This window comes from Carettochelys insculpta, chromosome 8 (assembly GCF_033958435.1).
Source record: "Carettochelys insculpta isolate YL-2023 chromosome 8, ASM3395843v1, whole genome shotgun sequence".
NCBI classification, from domain to species: domain Eukaryota; kingdom Metazoa; phylum Chordata; order Testudines; family Carettochelyidae; genus Carettochelys; species Carettochelys insculpta.
In genome coordinates, this window is record NC_134144.1 from 1,319,210 (window position 1) to 1,335,092 (window position 15,883).

At 58.1% G+C, this 15,883-nt stretch overlaps 1 protein-coding gene across 1 annotated transcript in view; it reads right to left on the reverse strand.

Moving 5' to 3' along the window:
- COL6A1 (collagen type VI alpha 1 chain) overlaps positions 1–15,883 on the reverse strand; it is a 61,905-nt gene that overhangs the window by 39,922 nt on the left and 6,100 nt on the right. The window contains exons 3-13 of the mRNA XM_075000806.1: positions 13,898–14,098; positions 8,752–8,911; positions 7,990–8,109; positions 7,848–7,868; positions 5,192–5,212; positions 5,047–5,091; positions 4,135–4,188; positions 1,334–1,378; positions 1,184–1,210; positions 464–490; positions 329–373 (exon numbers count right to left, since the gene is read on the reverse strand). Coding sequence (XP_074856907.1) covers positions 329–373; positions 464–490; positions 1,184–1,210; positions 1,334–1,378; positions 4,135–4,188; positions 5,047–5,091; positions 5,192–5,212; positions 7,848–7,868; positions 7,990–8,109; positions 8,752–8,911; positions 13,898–14,098 — 766 coding nt within the window. The remainder of the gene's footprint in view (positions 1–328; positions 374–463; positions 491–1,183; positions 1,211–1,333; positions 1,379–4,134; positions 4,189–5,046; positions 5,092–5,191; positions 5,213–7,847; positions 7,869–7,989; positions 8,110–8,751; positions 8,912–13,897; positions 14,099–15,883) is intronic.

Consider the following 15,883-nt stretch of genomic DNA (forward strand, 5'->3'; position numbering starts at 1 on the left):
CCCTGGTGCATGGCCCCTTCACTCTCTGTGAGCAAGGCTGGCCTCAGGCCGGGGGCCGGTGCCGTCAGGGGGAGCCCGGGCCTGGCAGCCTCCTTGGCTGTCTGCCTTCCTTGCCTGCCCCGTCCCAGGAGCTGCATGGCTCTAGCACACCCCAAAGCCAGTACCCCACCCCGACCGCTCTGTGCCAGGCCCCCTGCCGAGGGAGGGCGCCCACCGTGCGCCCAAAGCCCCATGGCCCGTCCTTCCCGCCTCAGGCTCCTGGTGTCTCTGCGGTAAGCGGTGTACGGAAGGAGCCCTCCCAGCGCGCCATGCCCGGCACAGGACTCACCTTCACGCCATCGATGCCGTCGACGCCACGCCTGCCCTTCTCCCCCTGGGACGAGAGAGACAAGAAAGGAATGCGGCAGCCCTTCCCGGCACGCTCCCCCCACGCCACGCCCAGACGACCCCAGCACCAGCTCACCTTGGCACCTTTGGATCCTCGGGAGCCCTGTGTGGGAAAGGAGAGGAGAGGCTAGTGCTGGCAGCCCGTCACGCTCCCCTCCAAGCCACGGGACAGCCGGGTGCTGGCCGGGGCAGATTAACATACGGGCACCAGGGACTGTTCCCCAGGGCCCCAAGGCTCCGTAACTCCATGTTGTCCAAACAATTCACTTCCACGGCGCAAAAGAGCTGGGGCGGGTCACGCTGATGTGCAAATGCACTTCCGGCAGCTCTGTGGCTGGCACAGGCTCTGATAGGCCTGGACGGCTTGCGAAGCACAAGTAGCGAAGTTACCCCAAAGGAAGGCTGCCTTTCTTGTGCCCGGGCCCCACCTGGTGCGCTGACTGGCGAGGACAGCAGACACGGGGTGCCAGCCCCACCCCAGGCAACGCCTGATTCTCTGCACTCCCCTCAGGTGAGCCTTCTGCGATGAGTGTCACCAGGGAAGCAGTGAGCCACCGCAGCGTGTGCGCGTCTGTGTGTGAGCGTGAGTGAGAGAGCCGCTACCAAAGCCTGGCGGAGCCGGCGAAGGAGCGCAAAGGTGGATAAACGCGGCCAAGGGATCCCCCTTCGGCATGCCACGGCGAGGGCAGTGTAAGAGGCCAGTCTCCAGGAGACAGGCGAGCGCTAAAGCGCCTTGCGGAGGGAGGTTGCGCAGGACGCTGTGGGGAAATGTAGGCACGCCGCATGCTGCACTCACCTTCTCTCCCCGGGTGCCTTTTTCTCCCTACACAGCAAAGGGAAAACAAACCAATTCACAGGAGGCCATGAAATGTGCCTGGGCAGGCAGCCCGGGAGGTCAGGGCAATACTGCCCCCGCCCAACTGCCCGCAAAGGGAGCGGTACATACCTTCATCCCCTGGTAGCCGACGGGTCCCAGGTCGCCTTGCTTGCCCTAGGGTACAAACCCCAACATATTAGACCCCTCCCTGCAGGAACCGTGCAGCCGCGTGCTGGGGGTGTGGCTGGGGTTGCCACACGCCACTTCCGACGGACTCCTCGGGTTTAAAACAAATTCAACAAAAGCCCCACACGCACCACGAACTGTCCACCTCTGGCCCCTTCACCTGAGCTGCAGACTCAGCAGCAAGCACGAAGGAAAAGGAGGCCCACTTGATTTATTTCCACTAAGTACACCTGAGTGTTTCAGTGCAAATCTTGCTGCTGCGTTTCAAACACCAGCTTTGGCTGGGAGTCACACAGGTTAATTCCTCTTCACAGGTAGATATACAGGGATTAACTCAGCATCGTTTGTGCTGCCAGCATCTAACCCTCTCAGATGCTATTTGGAAGGAAAGTTTGGTCTACAGAAAAAAACTGCCATGAGGAAAATATTGCAGTTGCAGGCTTTCCAGGGTGAAAACACAAGCTGACTGTGCTCTGATGGGCGTGGGAGAAACACACATCCCAAAATAAACGTACCTAATAAAAAAGGGAGGAGGAAAAAGGATGTTGCACACCTCCCTGTAACACTGCCCCGTCTATCCCCAGACAGGCACATCAGAGCCAAAGCCAGGCAAGCGCCCGTGGGCTGGGTGAGTCAGAGAAATACTGCAGGAAACTGGCTATTTGGGGGCTGGAGCGCCAAGGCCTGGTGGCCATTGGCTCACAGCGAGGAGATGAAGGGTTCCTCGTGTGTCTAGGCAGAGCTGTCATGGGAGTTGTCCCAGTGTGTGTGGGGGAGCCCTCCTTGGCCCATCTACTGTAAACTCTTTCATATCTAGCGGCCCCAGGAGCAGGAAGTTGCTGGATTTTCAGATATTCTGGATAACAGAGAGGTATGCCGACCAATGCTGAACACTAGAGAAACACAAGACCAGATACTAAAAACCAAACAGAAACATACCCAGAGTACTTTACGGACCAACACCAGTGGTGGTGCACCCTGTAAACTGACACTGCATTTGCTGTATTTATTTGAATTTGCTTTCTCTATATGGTGCGTATGGAAAGCGTAACTGCTGTACATATGCCAGGTGAGCCTCCTGGATGAGAGGATGCTGGATAGGAAAGAGTTTACTGTGTTATTCTGTTGTAACCACTCAGGTGTTGCTACAGGCTTCTTCCCCCTCTGCTCCGAACTCTAGCTGTGCACCCAGCATGGGAGTCAAACTCCAGCCCTTAAGAGGAGCTGAAGTGAGGCAGTTTCAGGCCAGCTACCCTTGAACCACTGCGTCATCACTGGAGCAGAGCTCTGTGCGGAATCGGGACAATCAGGGAATCAGCCAGCACATCACCTGGGCTTAGCTTGCTGACTGACCCACGAGCACTCCCAACCCATCTCCTGTCTACTGAATTGGCTCCTTTGGTTTGGTTCCTGGATGGCCCGGCCCAGGGCTGTCCTTCAGAAAGCCACAGAGAGCAGCCAGGGCACTCCAGCGGCTGGGTCCGTGCAGAGAAGACAGCGGGAGAGCCACAGCTCTGAGTGGCCTATTGGACAGCAGTAGGGAGGGTTTGTTTCCCACAACCCCTTTGCCTAGGTCCCTAGAGACATGGGGAGCAGGGGACGGAACAGAGCCCAGATGGGTCCTGATAAGGGGTATGAGCCAGCAGAGTGATGTTCCCACAAAACAGGGGCTGTCCTGTCTGCTCTCTGGAGCCCAGTGCCTCAGGCTTCCTGTGCCGCTGGCCCAGCAATGGCTAGCGCTGTGAACACCTTAGCTCAGCACTGCTGGTCACCACTACAGGGCAGAATTACATCTGGCTGCCGGGCCAGCAGCATACTGCCCTGGGCCCTTGTGAACCAGACCTGGGGCACTCCAGGCCGGTGCAGACCTCACTGGGCCTGACCTCCTGAAATGGAAAAGTACTTCTCCGAACATCTGCTGGGAATGTAACAAGCTAGCCCGGAACGGGGTGACTGTCCAGGGCCATGGCACATGCAGCCAGCGCACAGCAAGGCAGGCGTACCATAGGGCCCCATTCCAGCACAGGGCTAGTCCAAAAGGAGTGAGCGTAGAGCCAATCGTAGCATGATGGTGTTAGCCCACAACCCCGCGACTGTCTAGCGCCACCCTACAAAGGAGTTAGCCCACAACCCAGCGACTGTCTAGCGCCACCCTACAAAGGAGTTAGCCCACAACCCGGTGCCTGTCTAGCGCCACCCTACAAAGGAGTTAGCCCACAACCCAGCGACTGTCTAGCACCACCCTACAAAGGAGTTAGCCCACAACCTGGTGCCTGTCTAGAACCACCCTACAAAGGAGTTAGCCCACAACCCGGCGACTGTCTAGCACTACCCTACAAAGGAGTTAGCCCACAACCCGGCGCCTGTCTAGCGCCACCCTACAAAGGAGTTAGTCCACAACCCGGCTCCTGTCTAGAGCCACCCTACAAAGGAGTTAGCCCACAACCGGTGACTGTCTAGCACCACCCTACAAAGTAGTTTGTCCACAACCCGGCTCCTGTCTAGAGCCACCCTACAAAGGAGTTAGCCCACAACCCAGTGCTTGTCTAGAACCACCCTACAAAGGAGTTAGCCCAGAACCAGGCTGGAGCCATCTCAGTCCGGAGGGAGGTGAGTATGCCGTCCCACCCACCCCAGAGTGCTGTGCCTGAGGTGCTAGAGCATTTCACAGATAACATGGAGGGTCAGAGCCCAGCCTCCCATGCGATCTCCCCCATCGAAGCACTGTGTCCGTCGTCACTCACCGGCTCTCCAGCAGCTCCTTTCTCACCAGGAAGACCCGGCTTCCCTCTTTCCCCCTGAAACACAAAACACGCATTGATGGAGGGCCCAATCTCTGTGCAACAGTAGCTTTACACACCGCAGTGATCCGAGCACTTCCCCAGGGCCACCCCGGGAGTGACTCTCGAGGGACAGGCAGCCTTGGGCACGCTCATTTTCACTCCCTTCGTGGTCATGCTCAGCTAGACCCCATGCTAGGCTTGGGGCCTAGCGCCCAGGGGCTTCACTTGCTCTGGGTGGCTGACAAGCAGTTCAGCTGCAAGGAGCTTTCTGATTCATGAGCCAGGAGACCTCTGGCAAAGCCGCTCCCGAGCTCCCATGAGAGCAGCGCGCTGCCGCTCGCAAACGAGGAACTGCAGCAAGTGGAGTTGCGGGGTGTTGCTCCAGTCCTCACACGGCTGGTTCCACGTGCTCCGGTCTCGAGGGGAGCTGGAGGCCAGCAGACATGCTGCTGCCATTCTCAGGCAAAGGAAAGTGAACCTGGCAGCGCCAGCCCGGTGAGGCTCACTCCGGCTCCTGGTGAACTGCAGCTAAGGGACTGCACGGACCCCTGTGACCCAGCATGGCTGCAGGAGTCCCAGTGCTTCTGTGGCCCCAGGGAAGGTGCGTTCTGTCAGGGGCTCTAACAGCAGGACATGGAGTTAAAGCCACAGTGGCCGTCCCCTGCTGAGAGCTTAGGTCTGCATGTGCTTGTCCCAGGCAGCCTTGCTCTGAAAGCTGCAGGGCCAGGCAGAAACCACACGCTGAAGGTGTGACTGTGCCACAAATATCCCTGCCCAGTGGCCTCTCCACATCCCTCCAGTGGGGCCTCTGCTCCGGCATCCCCATCTCAGCCTTGCTCACGCGGCAGCTGCTGGATGCATTGGTGTACTAACCTCATAGCCCGGATCGCCAGGTGATCCCGGAGGCCCTCGAGCAGGCTGTAAGAGAAGGGCAGTGCTCAGAGCAGGGCCACGGGCGCACCCACAGAGAAAGCCGTACTCGAGAGAGCTCATGGTGGGCCCCTAGTGCCCCACTCACCTGGCACTCGAAGGAGCAGCACTGCCCAGAGAGAAGGAGAGAGCACAGTGTTAGAGACATGGCAAGGCTGGGCCGCCTCAGGTAACCCGGGCAGAAACTGAGATGCTGAATCACCACCCCACCCCTGCATCAGCCCAGGAAGCTGGCTCAATGCTCAGCCCGGGGGCGTCCCAACGGGCCACACCAGAGGGTGACTTACGCTGTTCTGAGGCTGAGAGGCGCCTTGACCCACCCGCTTTGCAGGCGAGCTGCTCTCCCTGCGCGGGGAGGCCGACGGGAGGAGACGATAACCCCTTGTCCCATCGGGATGCTGGGCCCCGGGGCCTGGCAATACCTGGGTGCACGCGTGGCTGGGCTGCAGCCCACCAGCACTTGCAGGAGAGGGCACAGTGCAGCTGTGCCAGCACGAGTCAGGAGTCCTGCCTGCGCACTCCCCTGCTTAGGGTGGGCACCTTTGGGCATGTGCACTTGGCCTGGGAGAGGTGCACAGCCTGGGGAGCAGGAAAGGCTTGGGGGTAGCTTTCCAGCCCCGGCCTGGCTTGTTCCCTGCTGCCGGGGAGAGGTGCACAGCCTGGGGAGCAGGAAAGGCTTGGGGGTAGCTTTCCAGCCCCGGCCTGGCTTGTTCCCTGCTGCCTGGGAGAGGTGCACAGCCTGGGGAGCAGGAAAGGCTTGGGGGTAGCTTTCCAGCCCTGGCCTGGCTTGTTCCCTGCTGCCGGGGAGAGGTGCACAGCCTGGGGAGCAGGAAAGGCTTGGGGGTAGCTTTCCAGCCCCGGCCTGGCTTGTTCCCTGCTGCCTGGGAGAGGTGCACAGCCTGGGGAGCAGGAAAGGCTTGGGGGTAGCTTTCCAGCCCCGGCCTGGCTTGTTCCCTGCTGCCTGGGAGAGGTGCATAGCCTGGGGAGCAGGAAAGGCTTGGGGGTAGCTTTCCAGCCCCGGCCTGGCTTGTTCCCTGCTGCCTGGGAGAGGTGCACAGCCTGGGGAGCAGGAAAGGCTTGGGGGCAGCTTTCCAGCCCCGGCCTGGCTTGTTCCCTGCTGCCGGGGAGAGGTGCATAGCCTGGGGAGCAGGAAAGGCTTGGGGGTAGCTTTCCAGCCCCGGCCTGGCTTGTTCCCTGCTGCCGGGGAGAGGTGCATAGCCTGGGGAGCAGGAAAGGCTTGGGGGTAGCTTTCCAGCCCTGGCCTGGCTTGTTCCCTGCTGCCTGGGAGAGGTGCATAGCCTGGGGAGCAGGAAAGGCTTGGGGGCAGCTTTCCAGCCCCGGCCTGGCTTGTTCCCTGCTGCCTGGGAGAGGTGCACAGCCTGGGGAGCAGGAAAGGCTTGGGGGTAGCTTTCCAGCCCCGGCCTGGCTTGTTCCCTGCTGCCTGGGAGAGGTGCATAGCCTGGGGAGCAGGAAAGGCTTGGGGGCAGCTTTCCAGCCCCGGCCTGGCTTGTTCCCTGCTGCCGGGGAGAGGTGCATAGCCTGGGGAGCAGGAAAGGCTTGGGGGCAGCTTTCCAGCCCCGGCCTGGCTTGTTCCCTGCTGCCTGGGAGAGGTGCATAGCCTGGGGAGCAGGAAAGGCTTGGGGGTAGCTTTCCAGCCCCGGCCTGGCTTGTTCCCTGCTGCCGGGGAGAGGTGCACAGCCTGGGGAGCAGGAAAGGCTTGGGGGTAGCTTTCCAGCCCCGGCCTGGCTTGTTCCCTGCTGCCTGGGAGAGGTGCATAGCCTGGGGAGCAGGAAAGGCTTGGGGGTAGCTTTCCAGCCCCGGCCTGGCTTGTTCCCTGCTGCCTGGGAGAGGTGCACAGCCTGGGGAGCAGGAAAGGCTTGGGGGTAGCTTTCCAGCCCCGGCCTGGCTTGTTCCCTGCTGCCGGGGAGAGGTGCACAGCCTGGGGAGCAGGAAAGGCTTGGGGGCAGCTTTCCAGCCCCGGCCTGGCTTGTTCCCTGCTGCCTGGGAGAGGTGCACAGCCTGGGGAGCAGGAAAGGCTTGGGGGTAGCTTTCCAGCCCCGGCCTGGCTTGTTCCCTGCTGCCGGGGAGAGGTGCATAGCCTGGGGAGCAGGAAAGGCTTGGGGGTAGCTTTCCAGCCCTGGCCTGGCTTGTTCCCTGCTGCCGGGGAGAGGTGCACAGCCTGGGGAGCAGGAAAGGCTTGGGGGTAGCTTTCCAGCCCCGGCCTGGCTTGTTCCCTGCTGCCGGGGAGAGGTGCACAGCCTGGGGAGCAGGAAAGGCTTGGGGGTAGCTTTCCAGCCCCGGCCTGGCTTGTTCCCTGCTGCCGGGGAGAGGTGCACAGCCTGGGGAGCAGGAAAGGCTTGGGGGTAGCTTTCCAGCCCCGGCCTGGCTTGTTCCCTGCTGCCGGGGAGAGGTGCATAGCCTGGGGAGCAGGAAAGGCTTGGGGGTAGCTTTCCAGCCCTGGCCTGGCTTGTTCCCTGCTGCCTGGGGAGGGGGAGTCGCGCTGTGTGCCTGGGCTGCCTGTGGGCTAGAGACACGGCCTGGCAGCTGAAGTGCCCTGGTGCTGGCTCCATGTGGTGCGGTACCCAGCGAGAGCCAGCTCGGCCTGTTGGCAGCTCCCAGGAGACCCAGCCTGGCCCCGGAAGTGAGGGGGGCGGAGGGGAGGGCCTGGGAAGGGAAGGTGTTCAGACGGAGGGGGCAGCGGTCCCAGCTGCACAAACGACCAGCCCAGAGAACACCAGACTCACCGCATGCTCCACATCCTTTTTCTGAAACAGAGAGAAGCAGACAGGTGTTGAGAGCTGCCGAATCCCCCACCACAGCGGGCTGGGCCGGGCCGGAGGGAACGGGCGCCCGGAGCACGGGCGGGGACAGCTTGGCAGTACTCACAATCATGTCTATGATGGTGTCTATTGTGCTGTCAGTGTCTACAGGAAACTGAATCAGGCTGGTTGCTGTGAAGTTGCGACGGTAGTTGTGGTCTGTGGCAATAACACTCAGCCGGGATTCCTGGGGTAAAACAACCGCAGAGCAACCAGGTTGGACTCCGAGGCAGCTGGGCACTTTGGCATCTCCAAGGTGCCCAGCGCAAAGTGAGCGCTTTCCTGCCTGCGCTGCCCTGTGGCTGGAGCAGGCCTCCCGTGTGGGGAGAGACTCCACGCGAGCACAGCGGGCTGACTGTCCCTGCAGCCACCTCCATCGTGCCCAGCTGGCACTGCATGCTTTGGGAAAGCCTCACGTCTCAATTTCACCTCAGCGGCTGGGCCTGCGGGGAGCTGACGCTTTGGCCCACCCAATGGTAGCAACAGAGTTGACCAGAACATTTGGCCGTCCCAGAGGGGAGGTGTCCGTGTCGGATCTTGGAGTTTGTTTGGGGACCATCTCTGTGGTACTTACAGGCATTGGGCCAGACTCTTTGCTGGTGTAAACTGGCTTAGCTTCACTAGTGCTCTACTTCTTATAAATCTACTTCCCTCCACTTTAAACTCTGTACTCACTGGCTGCCCTTCCTGGAATTGCTGCAGGACACGGCCCTTCCGCACCAAAGACAGGCTTAACTGGCTCCACCAAGCAATATCCTGTTTCTAGTTTCATTCCCTCCCACTCCTACTGGGACAGCCCTAATGAGGGCCACGTTTGAGCAATTCATACCAGATGGTCAGGAGAAATGGCAACAGAGAACACTTTGATCCCCAGATGTTTTGCTTCATTGGCAGCATCTTCCAGTCCTCCACAAGGCTCTTTGTATCCTTCCAAGGGGTGTCCATCAGTCACCACAATCAGGTATTTGTTCTCCTTCTGGTGGGAGCCACTGGAACAATTCAAAATGTTTAGCTGGACATGTGAGGCTTTGAGGAGCGCCCTCACTACTATCCTGACACAATCTCTGCTCACTTTCCACAGCATTACTGCCAAGTCTGTCTGGGGGCCATGGCTGTCTTTGTGATGGAAGGGCTAATGGCCCAGGGGCAGATGGCTCTGGACGAGCACAAAGGTCAAACGCTTGGCAGCTCAGTCTGACTGCATGGATGGTGACGCTTGGTGGAAGAAGGTCACAGTGTTTTTTTCTGGGGCTTTCCTTTTGAGAAAATGTTTGCTTTGTTTGTAGGACAATAATAATGTATCAGCATTTAGCATTTAAGTCATTAAATGATATCACAGACTAAACTCCTCTGAAACCCTGCATTGTCAGTGATGAAATCCCAGTACCACAGGGATCACAGCCCCACACAACCAACCATCTCCAGTGCTCTACAGATAACATGTGTGGGGCAGGGGGATGAGGCTAAGAGTTCATAAAAGTGATTCTCCCTGTGTAGGATAGTTTTACCGCTTCAACCTGAACCTTACTTATCCTGCAACATGAATGTAATACAAAGGATGTCGGAAGTGGGATTAGGCTTTCTTGGGTGATGGTTTAATACCGTATCTAAAGACACTTCTACATGGAGAACCTGGATTATTAAACCCACACCACACCCAGAGCCAGACCTTTCCCTTCTCATGTAACTACAGCAGGAAACAGAAGCAGTCAGATAAATCAGCCTTTACTGATCGTTTGCAAAGACCACATACACTGTGTTTCAAAAAGAAATACGAGGCTCGTCATTTAACCCCCAGAGCATCTGTACGCACAGCACAGTATCGCTAAGCTCAGATCTGCAGGCAGTGGCTGGTGTGTGCAGCAGCTCAGCTTCCAGAAGGACACCCTTCCCATGAATGGAGTCGGAGGAGAAAGATGAGTACCACACTTGCTGTGTCTCCTGCTTGTGTGCAGACGCTCCCAGGGTCTGTTGGGAATGCTTTGGTATGGCTCTTGGCAAACAGCTGCAACCAGCTCCCATCGGAGCCTCAGGCAGGTGCCTGTTGACGCCGGGAAGGGCTAAGCAGGGCCAGAATCGACACAGGCTTTGTGATGTGCAGTGGGGACTTTGGTCAAACTCCAGTTCGCCTCAGGAAACCCTTCCGAGGCACCAGCAGCACAGCCTGAGCCCGGGGTGCAGAAATCAGGAGCCAGCCCCCTGAAATGCTAAGACTGGCTTACAAATCACAAGGGCCTATGAAAGAGCCCTCCTCGCCTTCTGCTTCTCCCCGGCTGGCTTTGGCACCTTTGGGTGCAGGTTTCCAAGCTCTCCCCTGCCACCAGGAGGGCTGAGCACCTGACTTGTGTCCAAGCCAGAGTCTCACCTCTCCCCTGACTCCAGGAGCTGGGGCTTGCATCACCAGCCGATTTCTGACAGTTCACACCACCACGCTCTTGTCTGTGGGTAGAGGCATGTCCCCCTCTCTGCAGCTGCTCGCCGACAGGCTGGGTTAGGAATTCGTGAGCCGGGATAACTTCCCACTGGCAGTGGCTTTGGCAGCTGCCCGGACAGTGCTTATCCCGCAGCTGTCTTGCAACAGCCCTTCCTGGCCCTGAGAGCTTGGCTCCCTACCTGCCATTACCTCCATGGAAGGGCTGTGTCAGCACTTTCCTGCTGCTCCCCATGAGTGCAGGACATGTCAGGGCAGGCTGGCATGACCCCAGTGCCCTCGCACCATCCCGGCTACCTCCACGGTGACAGTGGTGTAGCTGGGATCTACCGCCTCCTCAGCCTGGTGCTGAGACGTTCGTGTGGTGCTGGGCCATGCCCTGCCCTGGGGACAGTGGGCAAATGACAGGGCTTGAGCTCCGCTAGCTCCTAGGAGACGGTGCTTTTCCTGAGTCACCCCAGGCAGAATATCGGGTTCAGCCCTCCCCTGGCCAGCTCCCAGGGACCCTGCCAGCACCACTGGAGAGATGTACCCACAACCACTCCAGCCTAGCACCCCCCCGCTAGCTAGCGACCCCAGCTCTTCTGAGCACCAGGCTGCACTGCCGCCGGGGGCTGAGACCCAGGGTCTCTCTGAACATGGCATGTTTCATCCCGCTGTCCTTCCTGACAGAAAAGCCACAAGCTGCTTTGGCCAGTACCCCGGCTGGAGCCTCCCCAAATACCTCCTCAACTTGCTCTTGTGACCGGGCATTGCTGAGGTACCGGGAAAGAGGCAGGCAGGCGAGAGAGGCCTGTGTTCTGCCTGGTGCTGGTGGGACTCTAGTCTCCTCCCGCGAAGGGCTCTGCCAGCATTGCTAACAATCTCACGGGCGGGGGCCACCTACTCGCTGCTCACTGACTGGGTCCAGTTAAAGCCCTCTGGGGAACGGCCACCGACTGCAGGGCAGGGTGTGGCAGTGAAGCCCTTCATCCACCAGCCAAGGTCAATGTTCTCCCCGCTCCCTCTCTCTGGTTTGGTTCGGTTCAGTTCAGGGAACTGGCTTCACCCACGGCCGCCTCGACACAGAACGTGCTTTCCTCATCTCACGTCAACTTGGCCAGATCTGCGAAGGCTGGGGAGAGCCTCCCGGCTTCCCCTGAGCAATCCCCAATGTCCCCACCGCATTCAGCCTCAGCCCGCCTGCCGGCAGCCCGGGAAACATCCATTTCCAGTTCTCGTCTGTGGGCGAGCAGCCTCAAAGCACCGAACACCGACCCGCTCAACCCCACCTGTCCTGACTGGGCTCGGGGCAGAGTGGGGAGCCCCGTGCTGGTGCGGGTGGCTGGGGGATTTGGTCACGCTCATGCTGAGATGCAGGTGTGGTAAGTGCTGGCCTGTCCCCATTACGTAAGGCTGTACGCTCAGTGGAGACCATCACATTGCTACAAGGTGCTCTTGAACCTGGAGCGGAGTCTGCCTCCTTAGAGAACGGGACCCAAGTGTCACAAGGTGAGCTGGTTAAAGGGGCTGGCTCCTCCTGGAGCTACATGAAGGAAGGCTCCTCTCTCATCCGTTCAAGAATCCCATGTGCTAGTGGAGAAAGTTAGCAAATATTCACAGCACTTTAGCTCCACATCGGGGCAACGCTGCTTCAGCACTAACCCGGGCTGCTGTCCCAGCCACGGGAAAGGGAGCAGCACGGATTTGAAACCAGCTTCAGGAGAAGTGTTTGCACAAAACTTTTTGGCAAAAAACACAGCGGCAGGAACATCAAAAGGGTGTAACTTTGTGTAGACTTCGCCTGATTGTTTTGTTTAACTCGTCCCACAATTCCAACTTTTCTTTTCCAAATGACCTTCAGTGTTATTCAAAACCACCCAAAACAGCTTCTGCAGAAATGTCACATTTTGTTTGACTCCCCCACACACTTTTTTTCAGTTCACTTCAAATTTCAATAACATTTCATTTGAGGTTCGACTTGAAGCAAGTTTCCCAGAGTTGCAGGCAAGTTGACTCTTCCGTTATTTGCCCACCTCTCCCTGGGAGGCTCTGACCTTTGAACTGTTTGACAATGACTTGCTCTGTAATTGTTCTATACCCTCTGTCCTTGTCCCCAATCCCGTTGCACCAGCCTCTCCCGGGACTGCAGAACAGTGGGTGGAAAGAACTGGGGAAATTTAGTTCGACTTTTCCATCACTCCAAATGTCGGTTTTAAAAATAGAAATAATTGAGCAGAGAAATGGGAAAGTTCTGCATGGACCATGCCCATGTAACTGGTTTGCGTTAGTTCTGTAGATTCAAGGTGAGTGCTCTCTTGCACTAGGGAACTCTATATTCTTCTTGGGGTACACTGGCCTCCCTTTTGCTCTGTCTTGCCCCCATGGGGGTCTTCTCCTCACCTAGGCCCTCACCCTGCAAGTGCTCCTGGACAAACTGAATGCTGCACCTGTGCAGATCCCTTTCTACAACTGGGACCTTGAATTGCAAGCAGCCTGGGGAGGAGCATGTGTCGTTTGTTGGTACCTTTCTGTAGGGTACTTAGCACAAGGGGGGAGCTACCATCATACAAGCAGTGAAGAAGGGTTTCCAGAGGAGCCATGTCCCACATGCAGATGGGAATCCCTGGGGGAAACACAGAGTTCTCTAGAGAGACAAGGAGGGATGTAATATCCGTTCCTGAACCACCACCTCCCGGTGAGAAGGGACAAGCTTCTGGGCTGACCCAGAGCCCTCCTGCAGGTCCAGGAAAGGGGCTCAGAGTGGCAGGGCTACATACAAGGTGGAAGAGATTATTTAGTAGAAGTAGTTAATGCGTATTTCAAGGGACCATTCAGGTGAAGTGACCAGTTTGTTCTCTAGTCAATACCCAAGGAGCATGCGACACTTTTCTGGCTACATTAGGGTGGCCTTATAATTGGGTACAAAAAAGAATTAGGTAAGTTCATGGAAGTTTGGTCTACCAAAGGCTATTAGCCAAGATGCTCAGGGACCCAACTGCATGCTCGGCATGACGCTAACCCTCCAGTTGCCAGCAGCTGGGAATGAACAACAGGAGGAGGGGGTATTATTATTGATCTTGGTGCAGAATGCCCTCAGGGTAGCTGATGTGTGTTTGCAAAAACAGCCTCTAGTCAGTGTTAGTGGTACAATTTTTCCACTTAATTAACAGCAGGTACAATTAATTGCACCCCTCACTATGCCCACCTAGAGCTACAGCCACCAGAGAGCAGCGGAGCCAGGGTGAGGCACAGGTAAACGCGACATGGGCAGATCCCTTGCTGGCGTCCACTGTCAGCGTTCCCTGCAGAGTTCCACCAGCTGAGGCTCACCCTGGGTTTGACAGCGTGGCTGGGGGGAGGAAGCGCCCTGGGGTGGCTGTGGTGAAGTGGGACGGTCACGCCTCTCCAGAGCGGCTCAAAGCCCCAGCATGGCACATTGCTGCCAAGCTCTGCCGAGCCAGCCGGCAGCCGAGAACGCATGTCCCGGAGCGAGGACCCGGCTCTCCCAGCCCACCTGCTGCCGTGCTCCTTGGACACCGCCCTGCAGACCCTGCCCGCTCACCTGATGAGCAGCTCCTCGATCCCTCTCTTGATGGCGCAGTCCGTGTAGGTGCCTTTCCCAATGTAGTCCACAGCAGACACTCTTCTCTTTAAATCCGCTTGCCCAGCCGGCATGCGGTTGAGCCCTTTGATCAGCACGACCTCATCGCTGTAATGCAGCGCTCCAGCGTTCCACACCAAGTTCCGGTCACAGCGGTAATACCTGGCCAGACAAGCGGGGACACCCAGCTTCAGTGTCGCTGCCCCCAGGCCTGCAGCACTCCCCTCACCCCAGCCCCGCACGTCTCTGGCTCAGCCTCGCGTGCAGCGGAGAGGTCCTGTGGAAACCTGCTTCTCTCTCAGCACCTCGCACATGCTGCCCTGACCCCGCACCCGACTGACTTGCAGGCGCTTTCTTACTACCAGCGCGGCCTCTGCCTTGGAGTCCTGCTTTACGCTCGCTCCAGGAGCACCGGCTGTGCAGCTTTGCTAGTCTGTTCAGGGACTGTCTGGCAGCCTGTAAGTATCAACGTGGTGAACCGGAGGTTGGCCAGAAAGGCCTCTTCAGTCCGGCAAAGAAACGCACGGCAAGGCCTGGAGGAACAGTGAGGGCAATTCCCCACGGCAGCAACTCACCTCCAGTGTGCGGGGCTCTCCATCATGGGAGAGCTTGAAATCAGGGGCGGGGATTTTTTTAAAGAAATCTGCTGTTGTTCAAACTGGAACGAATCAGGGAAGTCCTAGCCCTAGATGCTCAGAAAGACACCCTTCCCTTCATCGTCCTGGAATAACCCTGGGTGCGGAGTCAGCGTCTTAGGCACGTTTTTAAGGTTGTGTGTGTCTCGTGTTCCGATTCTAAATGAGAAGGAAATTCTCTGTGTGTAAATGTGTGTGAGCAGAGGAGCGTAAATGCAACGGGTGTAAAGATGGAGGAAAGCAGAGGGGTGCAAATGCCTGGGTGTGAAGATGGGAGTGAGCAGAGGGGTGTAAATGCCTGGGTGTGAAGATGGAGGAAAGCAGAGGGGTGTAAATGCCTGGGTGTGAAGGTGGAGGAAAGCAGAAGGGTGCAAATGCCTGGGTGTGAAGATGGAGGAAAGCAGAGGGGTGCAAATGCCTGGGTGTGAAGATGGAGGAAAGCAGAGGGGTGCAAATGCCTGGGTGTGAAGATGGAGGAAAGCAGAAGGGTGCAAATGCCTGGGTGTGAAGGTGGAGGAAAGCAGAAGGGTGCAAATGCCTGGGTGTGAAGATGGAGGAAAGCAGAGGGGTGCAAATGCCTGGGTGTGAAGATGGAGGAAAGCAGAAGGGTGCAAATGCCTGGGTGTGAAGGTGGAGGAAAGCAGAAGGGTGCAAATGCCTGGGTGTGAAGATGGAGGAAAGCAGAGGGGTGCAAATGCCTGGGTGTGAAGATGGAGGAAAGCAGAAGGGTGCAAATGCCTGGGTGTGAAGGTGGAGGAAAGCAGAGGGGTGCAAATGCCTGGGTGTGAAGATGGAGGAAAGCAGAAGGGTGCAAATGCCTGGGTGTGAAGGTGGAGGAAAGAAACACCTGGGTGTGAAGACAGGGATGGGTGTACCTGTAAGGAGGGGGTGTTACGACCACTTGGCCCCTGACTCATCTTTATGGCAGCAGGCACTGTCCCGCCTGACATGAGGTGCCTCCATGGAAGGGTTGCACAGACAGGAAGCTGACGTGGCCTTTCACGTTTGATTTCACTCCCACTTCTCCACCCTGCTCCATTTCTGTCTTTGTAGGACAGTCCCCTGCCCCTCCCCTCCCTTGGAAAACCCTGTCTGGACCCTGAGCGCTGCCAACCCCTCATTCACGGGGCCGTCTTTCCTTGCCACCGCCGCCCCCTGCCAGGGTGGACTGGGCTGGAGGTGCATCGGCTGACCGTGTGCATGGTGCGAGGCAGGAGCCCCCGGTGCCCTGCAAGCCACGCTGGCCCCGGAAGAAACCTCGGCTCTGGCAGAGTCCCACGAGAACTGCCAGGTCAGGCAGGGCCTGTGTTCC